This window comes from Triticum aestivum, chromosome 4A (genome assembly GCF_018294505.1).
Source record: "Triticum aestivum cultivar Chinese Spring chromosome 4A, IWGSC CS RefSeq v2.1, whole genome shotgun sequence".
In the NCBI taxonomy this organism is placed as follows: domain Eukaryota; kingdom Viridiplantae; phylum Streptophyta; class Magnoliopsida; order Poales; family Poaceae; genus Triticum; species Triticum aestivum.
Window position 1 is genome coordinate 695,094,201 of NC_057803.1, and position 19,195 is coordinate 695,113,395.

The 19,195-nt window shown below is 42.9% G+C and overlaps 1 protein-coding gene and 1 pseudogene across 1 annotated transcript; both read left to right on the top strand.

Moving 5' to 3' along the window:
• LOC123088201 (spastin) lies at positions 1-5,648 on the top strand. The gene is made up of 13 exons (XM_044510392.1): positions 1-420; positions 514-605; positions 950-975; positions 1,450-1,690; positions 1,777-1,872; positions 1,940-2,055; positions 2,136-2,216; positions 2,946-3,069; positions 3,690-3,739; positions 4,404-4,494; positions 4,956-4,991; positions 5,080-5,180; positions 5,299-5,648. Exons 1-13 carry the CDS (start codon positions 20-22, stop codon positions 5,413-5,415), a joined length of 1,572 nt encoding a protein of 523 aa, XP_044366327.1. The 5' UTR covers positions 1-19; the 3' UTR covers positions 5,416-5,648.
• A 2,025-nt stretch (positions 5,649-7,673) lies between these two features.
• Positions 7,674-13,193, top strand: LOC123084301 (spastin-like; annotated as a pseudogene).
• Positions 13,194-19,195: the final 6,002 nt, after the last annotated feature.

The window sequence follows — 19,195 nt, forward strand, 5'->3', positions numbered from 1 at the left end:
GCGTCAGCCCACGGAGGAGATGCGTGCCGCGGGGGGACTAGACTCCTCTCCGGCCTCTCCCTCCCCCAACAACCCCAAGGCCCCACGCAAACCTCCCCCATCCCCACTCCTCCGGCGAATCTCCGACGATGCTCCCCCGCGCCGGCGCATGAGCTTCCTCCGCGCGCTCGCGGACTCCCTCTCGTCGCTCCTCTTCGCGCCGCCGCCCATGGACGCGGCGCCGTCGGCGGCGGCCGTGGTGGGGGAGCGCGTGGCCGTGAAGCTGCGCGGCTACTTCGAGCTGGCCAAGGAGGAGATCGACAAGGCCGTGCGCGCCGAGGAGTGGGGCCTCCCCGACGACGCCGAGGCGCACTACCGCAACGCCCTCCGCGTCATGCTCGAGGCCAAGGCCGCCCGCGTCCCCGACGCCGTCTCCTCCAGGTCCCCTCTCTGATTCCCTCCCTCCGCTGCGGGTTACTACTTGATTAGGTTTGATTGAGGTCGCTGATTGATGTGCTGTGTGGTGGTTTGCAGCGAGAGGGGCCAGGTGAGGGTGTACCAGGACAAGATCGCCAAGTGGCAGACGCAGGTGGAGGAGCGGCTCAGGGTGCTCGGCCGGAGGAGTGGTGAGCCTCTCCGCTCCTCTTCGTTTCCTCCCCAGTTTTGCTGGCTTCTCAAATTTGTGCGCATGTGAAACTTGTTCAGCGATGTGTGTGCACTTCTCAGTCCAGAAACATTAGAAGCAGCCAACATTCTTGTGGGCATAGCTGTAGTTTGTTGTGTTAATCACTTCATAATTGTGTGAATTTAGGGGTAAATACCTATATGTTTCCATTAGTGAATTGTACATTTCCCTACTTTTGCAATTGTGGACTATAATTCATTGCGAGTTCATACATTTCCTTACTATTGCAATTGTCGACTTCAATTAGTTGGATTTAACTCTGTTTCATTTTTTCTGGTATTGTAGGAGCGGCTGCACCAGTCCCTAAGAAGGTATAAGCTTCTACTAGTGTTGAATTTTTACACGTGGTACATGTTTTGCCTGGTAGCTTCAACTGTCTAGTCTCTATTTGATACATTCTGAATTGATTTGTACCTAGCATTTAAGTGAAAACGATTGCGGCATGTTATTTGCTTCCTTCCCGGTTAACAGCGTTTTACTGATCTGTTGATTTGGTACTGCTGCAGTCCTACTTTATCAATCCAAGTCTGCTCGCTATGGATATGTTGTTCTTGTGAATCCTTACGATTAGGAATGCTAGTATAATGTATCTACTTGAGTACTTGTTACGTGCGGTAGCCAACATTGATCAAAATAAGTTGTTTTAAGAAAAGGAAAGCTAGCTAGATGCCTGGGTTACATAGTTATATATTGAGGTTATTAAGTGTATTTTCTTTTTAGGGAGTACTTTGCAGCGAGTGCATTGGTCGAAAACTCCTCCATTACAATGTGCGCTATCTCTGCAGGTTGTTACAAACAATCAAGTAAATAGGCCTGAGAGACTAGCATCAACTAGCTCCCGTAAGTCAGCTTTGCAGTCTAACCCCACCTTTAACAGAGGTGGTCAAGCATCCTCTCATCAGAAGAATAGCGTTGGTGGATCCAAGCCAGTGCAAAGAGCTGGTGGAAAGGATGATGACAAGCTTGTTGAAATGATAAATACAACAATCGTGGATAGAAGTCCATCTGTCAGATGGGATGATGTTGGTATGCAACCATTGACTTTCTTTGTGTGTTCTGGCTCAAGCCCAGTTATTAATCATGGTGTCATTATTCTCTGGTTTGATCTGTAGCTGGTCTGGACAAAGCAAAGCAAGCACTCATGGAAATGGTTATCTTACCTACTAAGCGAAGGGATTTATTCACTGGTCTTCGGAGGCCTGCGAAAGGTAAACTTGTTTGTGCTGAAGGTTTCCCTTCTCTGGATCTTTTCTAAAATTCATAACTATTCTTCAGGGCTGCTTCTCTTTGGTCCTCCGGGGAATGGGAAAACAATGCTTGCCAAAGCTGTTGCTTCAGAATCTGAAGCAACATTTTTTAATGTTTCAGCTTCTTCGTTGACATCAAAGTGGGTATGTAATTGTTATGTATGTTACTTTGTCAGATACTTGCATATTTCGCTGTCTGAACCTTATTTCGTTGGCAAAAACAGGTAGGGGAAGCTGAAAAGCTTGTTCGGACACTTTTCATGGTTGCTGTCGAGAGGCAACCGTCTGTTATTTTCATGGATGAGGTCCTCATTACAAACCTTACCATTCAAATTTTGTTGAAATTATGTACTAGTAATATTTATTTATTTATTCTTATTATTAAGCTTGTCGATGTTATTTTGACCATGCTATCACAAGTTGTTCGGATAGGGAAATTGGTCGCTTGTCATAATTTGACATGGGAGGAGTCCGTTAAGAGAGACCTGAAGGATTGGAGTATCACCAAAGAGCTAGCTATGGACAGGGGTGCGTGGAAGCTTGCTATCCATGTGCCAGAGCCATGAGTTGGTTGCGAGATCTTATGGGTTTCACCTCTAGCCTACCCCAACTTGTTTGGGACTAAAGGCTTTGTTGTTGTTGTTGTTGTTGTCATATTTTCAGAATAGTTTTCTTTTGGAGTGTTTGATTTGTTTGAACCATGCAGTTGTTACAGGAAAAAGTGTAAATACATGCTTTTTTCTAAAATTTGCACAGAATAGAAGTATGCATTGAACATTGTACATATTCTGCATAGGCTTATGCACAAAGTTGCCGTTTTGAGTCAAATCTTCCTAGAAGTTTAGATGAGCAGTTGAGCACATATATGGTATCTGCATTCCTGGTATCTTAGTATATGATATTGAAATGCTATTTTTTTAGAAACACCAAGTACAAAGTACATTTCCATTAACTGTTTTATTACGTATCCTTTCCACTTTTGATTATAAAAGTGGGATCTGATGTGTTTTGTTGTATTTTACCTTACCATCCAGATCGACAGTGTGATGTCAACAAGGTTAGCTAGCGAGAATGATGCAAGCAGGCGACTGAAATCTGAATTCCTTATCCAGTTTGATGGGGTGACATCAAACCCAGATGATTTAGTAATTGTGATAGGTAAGCATATCTTTCTTTTTTGATTGTTTAATCCTGGTTATCTTTTGCACAATGTTTGCTTCCAGTGAAAATACTTAGGACACAGCTATCATGCAACTATTAGTACTTAGTCACAATCATATAATACAGAATCCCCATACTGTAAACATTTATTTGCTAGGACAGTACTTTGTGGACATGCAATGCTGTTTAGCATTTCTTCGCTGCTGCTGTCATGTTATGCAGTATATCCTGTATTTTGATCAGGTCTATTGTGTATTCCCTCTTCGTGGTATAAAATCGCGGTTGAGTTCTGCAAATAAATGACCCTTGGAACCAATACTCAGTTCCTTCATTACTTCAGCAGCATTAGTTTAGGACAAAGAATTGCTTTTGTCACGAGTTGTAGATTAGACATTTCTGAAACAGTTTGCAGCACAATAGGCACACCAGTTTGTGATCTCGGGTGATGTATAATTTGCCCTCATTGTAATTTGTTAATGAATCGATGAATACACATTTTATCACATAGGTATATCTAGAAAAACCATGGTACACAACAGATTTACTTATTTTTTTTCTTGTACGAAATTTTCTTGTTTATTGTGTGTATCTTCTGTTAATGAAAATCATTTGGTTAGGAGCTACGAATAAACCACAAGAGTTGGATGACGCTGTTCTTCGAAGATTGGTAAGATTGATCTTACATATATATTGAGGATTACTGTTGCTGTTTGATGATGTCTACAAATTTCTTGCATCTTGCATTTAAAAGATCATGCACAGGAGTATGTGCTGCGTGGTGGCTGGTACCAGTTCTTGACACCTTGCCCCCTACACAGGGTCCTGTGGCAACCAGAGAATTGTCGGGAACTGAACAGCAAATTCTATCAGTTTTCTCTAGTTACAACTTCAAAATAGTGCCTTGCTATGGCTGCCAACTCCTTTTGATAGAACAAACTGAAAGCATTATTAAATAACTGTGTTTTTATGGAAATATCAATTTTGCCATGACATTTTTGGACATTAGGGAACTTGTTTTCCTACTGAATTTCTGGCACTTTATTATCCCCTATTTTGACTTCGTTTCTATTATCACTATTTAAACTTCGTTTCTACATTCTCTGGCTACCAACTCCTGATAAAACAAACTGAAAGCTATTGTTAAATAACCGTGTTCATGGAAAATAGCAAATGCGCTATCATTTTTGCACATTAGGATACTTGTTTTCACTACTGAATTTCTGGCACTTTATTACCCACTATTTTGCTTAGTTTCTATAATAAGCACTATTTTAATTTAGTTTCTGTTACTTCTTTAATGAATGTTATGTTTTATTCAACCATATAAACAGGTAAAAAGAATATATGTGCCACTGCCTGATCCAAATGTACGGAGGTTACTTCTGAAAAATCAGCTCAAAGGACAAGCATTCAAATTGTCCAGTAAGTTGCTACTTTCCTTAGTTGTACCTTCTGCCACTTGCTCTGTTCAGTTGTTTCAGTGCCACTTTTGCTACCTTATTTTCTGCATGTACCCCTTATTCACCCCAAAAGTACATTAACTAACAAACTAGGCACCTTGGAAGTATACAAAATTGATTACTTTGTTTTCCATTCTGTGTAAAAAGTGAATGGACATCCAAAGGTTTTATATTGTAAACAAATTGCAGGGATTCACATACAGCTCATAAAAAATGAAACCTTGGCATCTTCTTTTATTTTTGTGTCTGGTGTACAGTTGCACAGCACATAGTGGTGTGATAGTGATGTCGAGAAGATGAGCTCACGGGAAGCTGGAAGTTCCGTTTTTGCATATCATCGTACCTAGCCAGTACTTTCTATATGCATGTAGCATGAGTTTAGTACTGCCCACGATGTTTGAACCTGGAATTGTTTCCTTACAGATCATGATCTGGAGAGGCTTGCTGTGGAGACTGAAGGTAAATTCCACTTTCTGTTATATGTTCATTTCTGAAATGATTGCCGACTGTGGTCCTTGATGATGAAGCATATCTATATGTCCCTTAGGGTATTCTGGGAGTGACCTGAGAGCCTTGTGCGAGGAAGCTGCAATGATGCCGATCAGAGAGCTCGGTCCACAGAATATTCTCACCATTAAAGCAAACCAGGTTCTGAACTTTGTATACTAAACCCTCATCTTTGCTGTTTGAAATTGTTGGTAGTATTCTTGTGGGAGTGGTTGATGGCCAAGGATGAAGCGCTAACTTTGTGCTTACCGTGTCGCAGCTGCGACCATTGAGATATGAGGATTTCAGGAGCGCGATGACGGCGATAAGGCCGAGCCTGCAGAAGAGCAAGTGGGACGAACTGGAGAAATGGAACGAGGAGTTCGGCGCAAGCTGACAAGAGTAACGCTCCCTCCTGTTCACCAGACAGGTTTACTACTTTGGTCTGTATATAAAATCCTCGCCGTAATTAAATGGCCCTCGGGCACCCGATTTGTTACAACAATGTAAATGGCGTACAAGGAAAATTCCTCTGGCTCATGAGCTGTGTGGATCGTTGAAAATTACATATCAACTTATCATGTATAAAATCAGTGCCTACACATGATATAATGCTTATGATTTCATCTCCCTGACGGCGTAAAACAGTCACAGTTCCCATTATCCAGCCATGTTCCTGTTCCACGTGCACACTCAATCCTCTATAGCTTGCAAATCTGAAAACAATAAAAGATTCAGCTAAATGGCAGCGGCCATAGTTCATGGCAGTGAAAACAATAAAAGATTCAGCTAAATGGCAGTGGCCATAGTTCATGTCGGCGGCCGTGGTTCAAACTAGTTCATGCCGGTCGGCAAACTAGCCAGCCTTCAAAATTGACATGTTTTTTTACGCCGGCAACAAAGCCAGCAGCAGGCACACACCCAACCTTCAAAATGAACAAGTTTTTGGCGCCGGCAACAAAGCCAGCGGCCGGCACACCAGCCAGCCTTCAAAATGAATGGTCATAGTCCACGGCCGTGGTCTACCTTTTCAGGCCGTCGCGGGTGAACATGTCCTTCTGCGGGTTTGCGAACCAATCCTTCCTCTTCGATGACATGTTGTTCTTGTCGACGCTCATGATAGCGAGTGCCACCTCTTTTGCTTTGGTGTCGGCATTGGTGGCCTTGATCTCGAGCTTCTTGAGTTGAGCGGCCTCCTCGATGTCAAGCTTCTTCCTCCATGTCAAGCTTCTTCGTTTGGAGCTCTAGGTATATCCTCATTTGCTCCTCCTTCCCTTTGCTCCTCCTCTCCTCCCTCACTTCCTTTTGACTCATCATATTTTCCAAAGTTCCTTGCAAGGCCATGGAAGATCCATTACGCTTCTCGTCGGCCTTCGAGCTTGTCTTGCCCCTCGGCCTCTTGAGCAAGTCTCCCTCATCAGCCGCATCCGCCGTCCCTCCTTTCTTTTTACGAGCGGCATATTGGTCTTTGAACTAGGGCCAATCTTTGTTCAACGACCAATAATGTGTGAGAGTAAATGTCTTGTTCTTGTGTCGGGCCTTGAAGGCTTCCAAAGATTAGAATGACTACCCAATCAAAGATGCGGCCGCAATTGTAACATGGAAGGATACAAGATGCATGAAACATAAATGACATGCCAACATGAAAGGACACAAGATGAAAAGATAAGAGGTTCATACCAAGTCACCAAGGCCTAGGTCACTCATGGGACGGGCTTCGACGCTCTCAAGCGCGACACAATACTTGTTGCACTTTTGTTGCATGAACCCCCATCTCTTTTGGATTGAATTGATGTTGCGGGTGCTCGCAAAGTGGGAGGGGAAAACTTCCTTCGCTCATGAAAGGTTTTGTGAACTCTTGTCCAAAAGACGGATTCTTTTTGCTTGGCACCTTTCATCGGATCTTGGCCTATCTCCATCCAACTCTCGCAAATCGAAGTGTCCTCATCTTGGGTGTATGATCCCGTGCGAATGTTTTGCCTCCTCTTTTGTGCTTCGGCCCTTTGGGTGAGATCATCGATAAACACCAATGGCTCCTACACAATGTCGACCTCTTCTTCCTCATCTTTACCTAAGGTTGAATATAATAATACTGAAGAAAAACATACATGATTTTAGAATATACCAGTAACAATTTCACCAATAAATTATTCAACGGGAACATGCCACACCGATCAAGTATAGTCATCTCATCACAGTCCTTCTTCAACCTAAAAACGAGTAGCCTACACCCATTTAATATGCATCCCAGACCCAGAGAAAGTCTAGTCACAAAAGACCTAACCAGTAGGGGTGAGAAACAGAGGATTTGGCCATGCATGGGATGGGAAAAGATTACTGTACTGGTTGTCGCTCGCTCCGACAATCACCAGCAGACACGCCTTGAAGTCTTGTGTGCCGCTCGTTGTCTACATCGTTCTACCCCCTACGGGGCAGTGGTTTTGGACCAGACTAAGACAGGATCGTGCATGCGATTGGAATGCGAGCAATGTGTGCCGTGAATAATGGAGGCCGGTGTGCTGCGGCCCAACCTCGGTGACTTGGCCATCGGGCGCTGGCGAGTTGCTCTGGTGTGATCATATCAAGCCTGACCGGTCAGGTGAAGGTAGGCGATGCGGTTCAGTGTGCAGAAAAACCATCAGGAGAAAACCACCGATGTGGCACGTCAACTGGACCTTACAATTGGAACCCATTGGTCAGAAGGCTCACCAAATTTTAAACAGGGTAAATTGTGACAACATTTTTGCTAAATGAGGTAAAATAGATGAAATCTCACTAAATGGGTAATTAGTGTAAAAAATATTAAAATAAAAGGTAAACACTGGAGTTCACTCTTTGCGTAGCATAGATATACCCTATAGATTTTCTCAAGTTTTGGCAATGAGCAGATTATATCTAATAAGATGGACGGACGCGACAGCGCGGGCTTTTATGATATAGCCGTCTTGGGTATCTCCAATAAGAACGGCAACGGCAATTCTATCTGGCACTACATCATACAGACCAGCAGCAAAATAGCCACATGATACAAGGAATTGGGGCCCCTTACAACTTCAAGCATCTAGACTACTTGTCACTACAGTGACTTTTCTTTTCGGCAGATTCACATTACACGTATCCAGAATACGGGCACGCTGCCCATTTCCGTCGCGTGGAAGAGGCCTAAGGAATCAAATTGCTCGTACCAGCATGGAGCTTGGCCATAAAATAATTTCTGGTGCCTTCCAAGCCTACACAATACATTCATATAGTACAACCTGATATCTACTCCTTTTCTTAGTATGGTCTCTATCCATTGGTGCTATGAGAATTGGAACCAAAAGTATCCTAAGGGACCTATATTTATATCTTCAGCATCGTTGGAGCAAAGGTGGTGTTTCAATGCATTTATCGGCTTATGTGAGTACATGCTTCTTCAATTCTAGCATATGTATGATAATGTCTTATATTATGTTTTGATTTGCTATATCTGCTAATTTTTTTTTTTGGAAAAGGATGTTGAAACCCCCGGCCTATGCATCATTATGATGCACATGGCCTCTTTTATTGATTATTAAGCAGAGTACCAAACTAAGCAACTGCGACCAAACCATTACAAGGTATGAAATAAACACCTACGACAAAGTCGACTTCTTCTCCAGTATCACCTTCATGAAGGAATAAATGTTCTCTAGCTATCGTAGCCATGACCGGCATAGGATCCAACTTCTTTGCTATTGTGCCTGGCCAATTATCATCGGGAGGTTTTCACTCCGCACATGAAGCAATGTTCCAATAAGCATCTTGATGGCAGACCATTCGATAGTCGCATATGCCAGTACTCCATGCTAGGCTAAGAAGGCACTAGCAAATATGTGAGATGTTCTCCCACCTTAGACATCTGTGACGACTGCCAGGTGGCCGCACATGTCTCACCCTGGATCAAGTCACTACCTCTCCACACCTGCACGGGTCACATTGTGGCATCCGCCAAACTATTGGAGCCGCTGCATCGATGGTGCGCCCCTTACTCAATAGTGTCCGACACAGTTGCCGGCACCACGAACCTCCTCATGCGATGCCCGCTGCCCTCACAACAGATGAAAATCCACTTTCCGCTGCTTGCGCGCGCCTACATTGCCGCACCCGTGTAGCACCGATGTGGTTTCAACTCCTTTTAGGAGACCAAATTGAAAGCTATTGTTAAATAACTGGGTTCATGGAAATTACCAAACACTGGCGTATCATTTTTGGACATCAGGGTACTTGTTTCCCCAACTGAATTTCTGGCACTTTATTACCCACTATTTTGACTTAGTTTCTACAATCACTGTTTTGATGTGGTTTCTACTACATCTTTGATGAATGCTATTATATTCAACCATATAAACAGGTAAAAACAATATATGTGCCACTACCCAATCCAAATGTGTATGGAGGTTACTTCTGAAAAATCAGCTCAAAGGACAAGCATTCAAATTGTCCAGTAAGTGACTACTTTCCTTAGTTATACCTTCAGATACATGCTCTGTTCAATTGTTTCAGTGCCACCCTTGCTACCTTTTATTCTGCAACACCCCATATTCATCCCAAAAGTCCATTAACGAACAAACTAGGCACTTTGTTGGCCATTGTGTGTAAAAAGTGAATGGCCATCTGAAGGTTTTGTATTGTCAGAAAGTTGTGGGGATTCACCAACAGGTCATAAAGAATGAAACCTTGGCATCTTATTTTATTCTATTTCTCCGATGTACAGTTGCACAGCACATAGTGGTGTGATAATGATGTGGAAAAGATAAGGATGTTGGAAATTCTCCCTTAGGACCGTTCACATCAAACTGCACGAACACACGCGTACAAAAAACTGATAGCCAAAGGCTCGTATCGTGCCCTTTGTTTCTCTCTTTATTTTCTCCTTTTTCTCTTTTCACGATGTTACAATAGCTATGGTCTGCCCGTGTATATATATACACGTTCAGCCAAGCCCTCACGTCCAACTCTTCCTAGTCCTACTCGGACACCTACTTAGACTTTGAACAGACTTAAACTACTACTACTTGATTCACGTACTAATCCCAACCGAACTCTACTAGCTAGTACTCCTATTTGACTCACACGTGGGCATACAAACCCAGAACACTAACTCACATGGCCACTAATTCTTACCAAACTACAACTAGAGACCAGCTTAATTCTAATACTTGCCAAGACTAACTCACGTGTCGTTTGGATTACCCAACATTCACCCCCTAATCCAAACATCCGACTTTTTACTCGACGAGACACGCAGATGATCACCTCTTTATCTTGTCCTACTGATTGCCTCCGGTGACGCGATTTACCGGATCACAACTTCTCTTCTTTTGTAACGATGGCCACCACCTCATCGCCATATTTTGCTTCTTATGCCAACTTGCAGACTAGAATCAACGATTACCTGGACTACCAGCCACGCTGCCACATTTTAGCATGCTACATGCAGACTAAACGCATAGCCTCATGCAGGAACTCAACTTAACCGGTGCACGTCCTGTTCACGTTGATCTTCATCTTCTCATTGACTACTTGCACACGGGGATACACATCTATTCACCCGCCACATTTTTTTCTTTGTCATTGGTGACACAACTTACCAAACGACACCTCCTGTCCAGCGGCAACACAACTCGCCATATACGTGCAACTCATCTCCACCGTATATGAACTCACCGGAACTCCGCGACCATGAACGGAAACGCAAGGAACACATTCCTTTTTCTGCCCGCTCTTGTTTGCAATTCTCCTCCGCCAGTGACGCATCTCAACTGCAACAGAAGATTCACACACCTGAGCTCTTGGACGCAACTTACAAGAACTCATGTGCACACCTTGACGACAGCTCACAACTTTGTCGCCTCTTCCTCGCTCCCCCGAACGATGATCTCGATGATTTCCTCTGTGTCACAACTTCCGCACCTCCATAACCATCAACGATCACCAACGCCTTGTAGACGACAGCCCTGTCGCCCTCCTCCATGTTATTCCGTCGAATGACGATCACCCGTCGCCTCGCTTGCGACAGCGTCATCGCCGCCTCCTCGCCGTCACTCCGGCGAACGACAATCAGCCCAATCCTCCACGCCGTTGCACCCCAACGACTAAATTGCCCGATCCTCTTCGTCGCTACACCAGCGACTGTATTGCCCGCCCCGAGGCGCTAGTAGGTCGCCACCCTGGGGCAAGCGTTCGACTCCTGAACCTTGCTCTGATATCAATTGTTGGAAATTCTCCCTCAGGATCGTTCACATCAAACTGCACGAACACACGCATATAAAAAACTGATAGCCAAGGGCTCGTATCATGCCCTTTGTTTCTCTCTTTATTTTCTTCCTTTTCTCTTTTCACGATGTTACAATAGCTATGGTCTGCCCGTGTATATATATACACGTTCAGCCAAGCCATCACGTCCAACTCTTCCTAGTCCTACTCGGACACCTACTTGGACTTTGAACAGACTTAAACTACTACTACTTGATTCACGTACAAATCTCAACCGAACTCTACTAGCTAGTACTCCTATTTGACTCACACGTGGGCATACAAACCCAGAACACTAACTCACATGGCCACTAATTCTTACCAAACTACAACTAGAGACCAGCTTAATTCTAATACTTGCCAAGACTAACTCACGTGTTGTTTGGATTACCCAACAAAGGAGCTCACAGGAACCTAGCAGTTCCGTTTTTGCATCGTAGTACGCAGCCAGTACTTTCAATGCATGTAGCACGATTCTAGTATTGTCGGCGATGTTTGAACCTGGAAATGTTTCCTTATAGATCATGATTTTGAGAGGCTTGCTATGGAGACTGAAGGTAAATTCCACTTTCTGCTCTATGTTCATTGTTGAAATAATGGCCGCTGTGGTCCATGTTGATGAAGCATATCTGTATGTCTCTAGGATATTCTGGGAGTGACCTGACTCCTTGTGCGACGAAGCTGCAATGATGCCGATCAGAGAGCTCAGTCCACAGAATATTCTCACTATCAAAGCAAGCCAGGTGATTGTTCTGCAGTTTCTGAAATTTGTATACTAAACCGTCAACTTTGCTCTATGAAATTGTTGACAGTTTTTTTTTTGCGAAACAAATTGCTGATAGTATTCTTTCATGAGTAGTTGAGGGCCAAGGATGAAGCACTAACTTTATGCTTACCGTGTTGCAGTTGCGACCATTGAGGTATGAAGATTTCAGGAATGCGATGACTGTGATAAGGCCGAGCTTGCAGAAGAGCAAGTGGGAATTGGAGAAATGCCCCCCCCCCCCCCCCCCCCCCCCCCGCCCATCAGACAGTTTTGGTGTGTACATGTATTTCTCCATGTCATCAGATGGATTGCAAGTTGCCAGTGTGTCACAGACACACATACACATACACCCATTCAGGCATCCGATTTGTACCTATGTGAAATGTTGTACAAGGAAAATCCCTCGGGTTCATGAGCCATGTGGATCAGCCAAAATTGCACATGAACTCATGTTGTATAAAATCAGTGCCTATACATAATAATAATGATTATGATTTCTCCTCTCTAACTGTGTAAAACGGCCATGTTCCAGAACCGTCAAGATCACAACCGACTTTAAGATCTTATTGAGCACCATCGACACCTTCGTGGCATTTGTTCTTGTGCTCTTTTATCATATGTTTATTTGGATTCTTAGTTTATTTGGACTGTCTTTGTGATTGAATTTGCATGGTCATGTTTGAGTACATTAAATTTGCCGTGTCTTTAATTTGTGAGCACTTGGATTCTTAAGTATTTCACTAATATATTGAGATAAATTTGAAAACGGTTGGATGGGGCCTGCTACGTGAGAAAAAGTTTAATCCCATGAAAAGTCGGCATTGATATTTTGCTGTACGGGATGAGTTTTGGACTCCTACAATAGGGGATTTACTAGAGATGATCTAAGTATCTACATCCCCCAAAATAATACACTGCAAGAAGGTTTACACAAATTGATAAATGAATGACTATAAGCTAGTAATATTGCTCTGCCGTTCACACATGCAACAACATTGGTGAACAGTGGTTATGTAGGCAATTCTTAACCGTTATGTATTGACTATTGAGATACAATAACGGCAGGTGAATTTCCAAAAGTCATGGTCTACAACTACCACGTGAAAGCCAGCGGCAAAATAACCACACGATAGAAGCGACATCGGCTCCTTCCAACTTCAGGCATCTGGATTCCTTGTCAGTGGGTTGAGTTGACATCGAGGCTGACTCACACAAGAATACCCATCTGATGTGTGTGAAAGAGGTCGAAGGGATCAAATTGCTCACATGTAACAACCTTGTAACCGTATAATAATTCCCGGTGCATTCCAAGCCTAAGCAGCTAATTCATATGTAGCCCTGCTGATTTAACGTATATATTATATCTACGCGTGAGCCCTGCAGGAATAATATATGTATTATATCTAGCCGTCAGCCCCGTAGGAATTGGAACCAACAGTATTGGAATGGACCCATGTTTATATCTCAGCAAAACTTGAGTGAAGGTAGTGTTTAATTGCATTTATTAGCTTATGTGAGTGCATGCTTCTTCAATTCAAGCACATGTGTGGTAATGTCTTCAATTATGTTTTGATTTTCTATATTCACATTTATGTTAGAAACCGCTTGTTGCCGCATCATAGGATAGTGTGCTTTTGATCCGATTGGATGCATCTCAACTATAAATATTTCATCTAATGGACTGGTCGTTCTTTTACCCGAGCCTGCAACCAATCCATTGCTTTGAGTATGTTGTTGTGAGTTGGTGGGAGGTATCGCTGTTAGGACTTTTATGGTGTATAGCTCATTTGACCCATCGAGCATCGACACTACTGCCATCTCCCTACTACCGGGCCACAACCCCCATGCATTGAGTTCCTACCATGTAATAGGATGGCGAGATAGACGAAGACCAGTATCTATTTGCACAACACTGGAACGATGTTGTCCGATAAACTATTGTTTATTATTTCTATACGATGAATCAATACTAGGACGATCTCATGGTTTGATGGTATAAAAATTGGGACATACTATTTGACACTCTTTTATTTTTTCGAGGAATCAACGTGGGGAGAGTTCTCAAACCTGAATATGTTGCTCAAAAGCGGCAAAACCCAAGAGTCGCTCCTTAGATTTTTGCTGATCCAATTATAAGGAAAACTGGATCGGAAAACTTAACAATTTGACACTCAATTGTATCACAGATCATCATCTAGAGAGGTTTGCTGTGGAGACTGAAGGTAAATTCCATCTTTTGTTCACTGTTCATGTCTGAAATGATGGCCCAGATCATGACCTGCCGCCTCGCTGTGAAAATGCGTGCCTTTGCGTATGTGTAGTAGGCTTCGTATGCAATGCAGGGTAGCTGGTGAGTGGGACGAAGGCTGCAAAGCATCAGCGTAAACCTGATCGATCAACACTGGTTAACCTGATCTGTGCATCAGTGCACCAGTGCACGTGTGTCTGCATATATGCTGCCTTGTATGCGGGGGTACAACCCATTGGAGCACGCTCAAAGAAGGCCACGTCATCATATAACATACATAAACCATGCTTCGTTTGCGTCACCAAACTGATCGAAGTTTTGGTGCGACGGCATGGCTTTTGCGGCCATCGGTGATTAAACATCAGTGGTATTGGTATGTCATCATATAACATACATAAACCAGGCTTCGCTTGCGTCACCAAACTGATCGAAGTTTTGGTGCGACGGCATGGCTTTTGCGGCCATCGGTGATTAAACATCAGTGGTATTGGTATGTCATCATATAACATACATAAACCAGGCTTCGCTTGCGTCACCAAACTGATTGAAGTTTTGGTGCGACGGCATGGCTTTTGCGGCCGTCGGTAATTAAACATCAGTGGTATTGCTATGTCATCATATAACATACATAAACCAGGCTTCGCTCGCGTCACCAAACTGATCGAAGTTTTGGTGCGATGGCATGGCTTTTGCGGCCGTCGGTGATTAAACGTCAGTGGTATTTGTATGTCATCATATAACATACATAAACTAGGCTTCGCTTGCGTCACCAAACTGATCAAAGTTTTGGTGCGACGGCATGGCTTTTGTGGCCGGCGGTGATTAAACGTGAGTGGTATTGGTATTTGTATCCCTAGGTGATTAACGGGATCCTTTCCCTATCAACGGTGTTAATGTTAGGGGTCGATAGCCCTTTGGTGCTGCGGCACCTTCATGCTTATCTGTTTTGTAATTCATTTTAGCTATTCTGTGCACTAAGTGTCTACACCCCAAAAAAGCAAAACGGTGGAAGAAGATTTACAGAAATTGATAAATAAATGACTATATGCTAGTAATATTGCTCTGCATTTCTTGTTTGTGTAGATGCAACACCACCGCTGGTTACGTAGGCAATATATCCTTGTCATCATGGGTATAGACCAATAACAATAGCAGAGGACTTCCAAAAAGTCATGTTATCTACAGGTACATGTTAATCCCTAGCAGCAAAACATCCACATGATAGAAGGAACAGGGGCTCCTTAGAACATCAAGCATCTGGACTCCTTGCCAGTGGATTTGGTCGTTTTCATGGCTGATTCACACAACAATGCAGATCTAAATTGTGTGAAAGAGGTCGAATGGGAGCAAATTTGCTCGTCTGCAGTTGCTGTTTAGCCACTTAATAATTCTCGGTGCCTTCCAAGCCTAGACAGCTAATTCATATGCAACCCTCTCTCCAATCATTTGACAGATGTATTTTATCTATCTGTTGGCACTGTATGAATTGGAACCAACAGTATTGGAAGGGACCTATGTTTATATCTTGGGCATTGCAGGAGTGAAGGTAGTATTTAATTGAATTTATTAGCTTATGTGAGTGCATGCTTCTTCAGTTCTAGCACATGTTTGGTAATCTCTTCAATTATGTTTTGATTTTGTATATTCACATTTATCTTAGAAACTGCTCCTTGCTGCATCATTAGATGCATCTCAATTCTCAACCATAAATATTTCATCTAATGGACTAGTCTTTTTTTACCTGAGCCTACAACAAGTCCATTGAATCGATTATGTTGTTTGTGAGTTGGTGGGAGGTATCATTGTCAGGACTTCTATATCATCCAGCTCATTTGACCCATCGATCATCGACACTGCTGTCATCTGCCTTCTACCTGGCCACGATTCCTCTTCCTTGAGTTCCTAGCATGTACTAGGAGGGCAAGATAGATGAAGACAAGTATCTATTTGCACAACATTGGACCGATCTCGTCTCGTAATCTATTATTGTTTAGTTTTTGTATACGATGAATCAATATTCAATACTAAGATGATCTCATGGTTTGGTGGAGAATTTCTATTTGACAACAACTTCTATTGCATATCTTGGTCTGAAGAGGCTTGCTATGGAGACTGAAGGTAAATTCCATCTTCTGTTCTATGTTCTATCTGAAATGATGGTGCTGCTGAGGTCCTTGATGATGAAGAATATCTGTATGTCCCTTAGGGTATTGTGTGAGTGACCTGAGAGCTTTGTGTGAGGAAGCTGCGATGATGCCGATCAGAGAGGTCGGTCCACAGAATATTCTATCAACTTTCTTGCTCACGATTTAAGTGAAAACTTCTTTGGGTTTTCCGACAAAGGGTAAATTTTTATTGAAAATGAAGCATCAAGAGGATACAAAACACAGTGAGAACACATCCGTCCTCTGCATAGTTAGGATGCACACAATCAACTTCAACACACGCACACAAAAATATGCCAGCAAATAGCAAAGTCATGCATGACCAAAGCTATGCGTAAGCGAGAAAAAGAAAAACTCCAAAGTGATCATATCTGTGATCGGCAAACTACAACAATGACTGTATCCGCACCTACTATCTCATGACACCACACAAATGTTGAGGTTCTTCAACAATAACGTCTTCATGAAGGGAGTGATGATGAAGCGCAATCGTCATCGGATCCCGTCAGAATCTAGATTTTCATCTTGAAAAACCAGTTTGAGCATATCTAAGCAATGTCTTCAACAAGATAATAGTGCTAGGTATAACCAACTTTGGTCTGACCTAGGCTTTCACCCTGAAGCTTGAGTTGGGGTGCTCGAGTGACACCACCACCGATCGTGAATCATGTGTTGTCGCCATCACTTTTCCATGACCCAGCAGCTACATGCAACACCATACCTCAGTGTCAAGTTGTCGTCCATAGTTTGGATCGGTGCCAAATTCAACCACCAGATCTAGAGAGTGCAAATCCTCACGACGATCTTTCGGTGGACGACGCCGCAATCCGCAATGAGGTCGCTGCTGAAGTCAACCACCGGATTGACTGATTCCCAACTGCCCGAATCAGCACCAGCACAGATTTTCACCTGCACCCCGGCCCTTCTATCCTGACTCTTCAATATTGCTTTAAGATCCGTGTGACACAACTAACTTTCTATATAATTTTTTTTCTTTTTTGTTTCTCTCATATAGAATATGTCTTGAAATTCAAACCTTTGCAGTGTGTCAAAGCTTTCTAAGTAGAATCTAGGATAAATCTTTCAGAATTTTTTAAATACTAAAAAAATGATTTTTTTAATCAGACAAAACTTATTTAGTTTATTTATGTTTGACAAAAAATTCTGAAAGATTTATCCTAGATTCTAGTTAGAAAGCTTAGTCACATTGCAATGGTTTAAATTTTAAGACATGTTCTATGTGAGAGAAACAAAAAAAAAATATTTGCACAAATCACGATGCAGGAAATTGATGGCTAGATAGAGAGGGCCTGGGTGCAGGTGCTTTATTATGTTTTCACAATTGAGCGGCACTGCCGCATTCCACATGCGCCCCAAGCGCTGCAGCACCGCGCGGCCTTGGGAAGGCACGCCCCGGCCTTCCTTGAAGTACAACCATGACGCTGGGAAGGAGAAGCCAACGCCACTTCCTGATGGCCGAGATATGAGTGCTCAGCCTCCCAGCGAGATAGCCTGTCGCCAGTACTTTCTATGCATGTAGCACGATTCTAATATTGCCCACGACTTTTGAACCTGGAAATTGCAAATCATGATCTTGAGAGGCTTGCTGTGGAAACCGAAGGTAAATTCCACTTTCTGCTGTATATTCATTCTTGAAATGATGTCCCTAGAATATTCTGGGAGTGACCTGAGAGCCTTGTGCGAGGAAGATGCAATGATGCCGATCAAAGAGCTCGGTCCACAAAATATTCTCAATATCAAAGCAAACCAGGTGCTTGTTCTGCAGTTTCTGAACTTTGGTATACTGAACCGTCAACCCTGTAGTTTGAAATTGTTGGTAGTATTTTTCCGTGCATGGTTCATGGCCAAGGATGAAGCACTAACTTTCTGCTAACCATGTTACAACTGCGACCATTGAGGTATGAAGATTTAGGAATGCGATGACCGTGATAAGGCCGAACTTGAAGAATAGCAAGTGGGACGAGCTGGAGAAATGGAACGATGAGGTCGGCGCAAGGTCACAAACAATAACCACCCCCTGTTCATCAGACGGTTTTACTTCGGTGTGTACATATATTTCTCCACGTCACTAAATGAATTGCAAGTTGCAAGTGTGTCACACAGACACACATACACATACGCCCATTCAGGCATCCGATTTGTAAGAATGTAAAATGTTGTACAAGGAAACTCCCTCGGATTCATGAGCCATGTGGATCAGCCAAAATTGCACATGAACTAATGTTGTATAAAATCAGTGCCTACACATAATAATTGTGTTATGATTTCCTCTCCCTAAATGCGTAAAACGGCCATGTTCCAGGTACACAATCCATCCTCCAAACATGATCGAAGTCATCCTCCAAGCACACCGAAGTACCAAGAACCGTCGAGCTCTCACAACCCACTTCATAGCACTTGATCTTGTGCTCTTTTATAATGTTTATTTGGATTCTTAGTTTATTTGGACCGTCTTTGTGTTTGAATTTGCATGGTTATGTATGAGAACATTAAATTTCTATGTATTCTTTCCGCCAAAAAAATATCTATGTATTGAAATTGTGTGCACTTGAATTCTTAAGTATTGCACTAATATCTTGTGATAAGTTTGAAAATGGTTAGATGGGGTCTACTAGATGAGAAAAAGTTTTACCCACCTAAGAAACTTGACATTTTCGATTGGGGGATGAATTTTGGACTTTTAGAATAGGGGATCTACTAG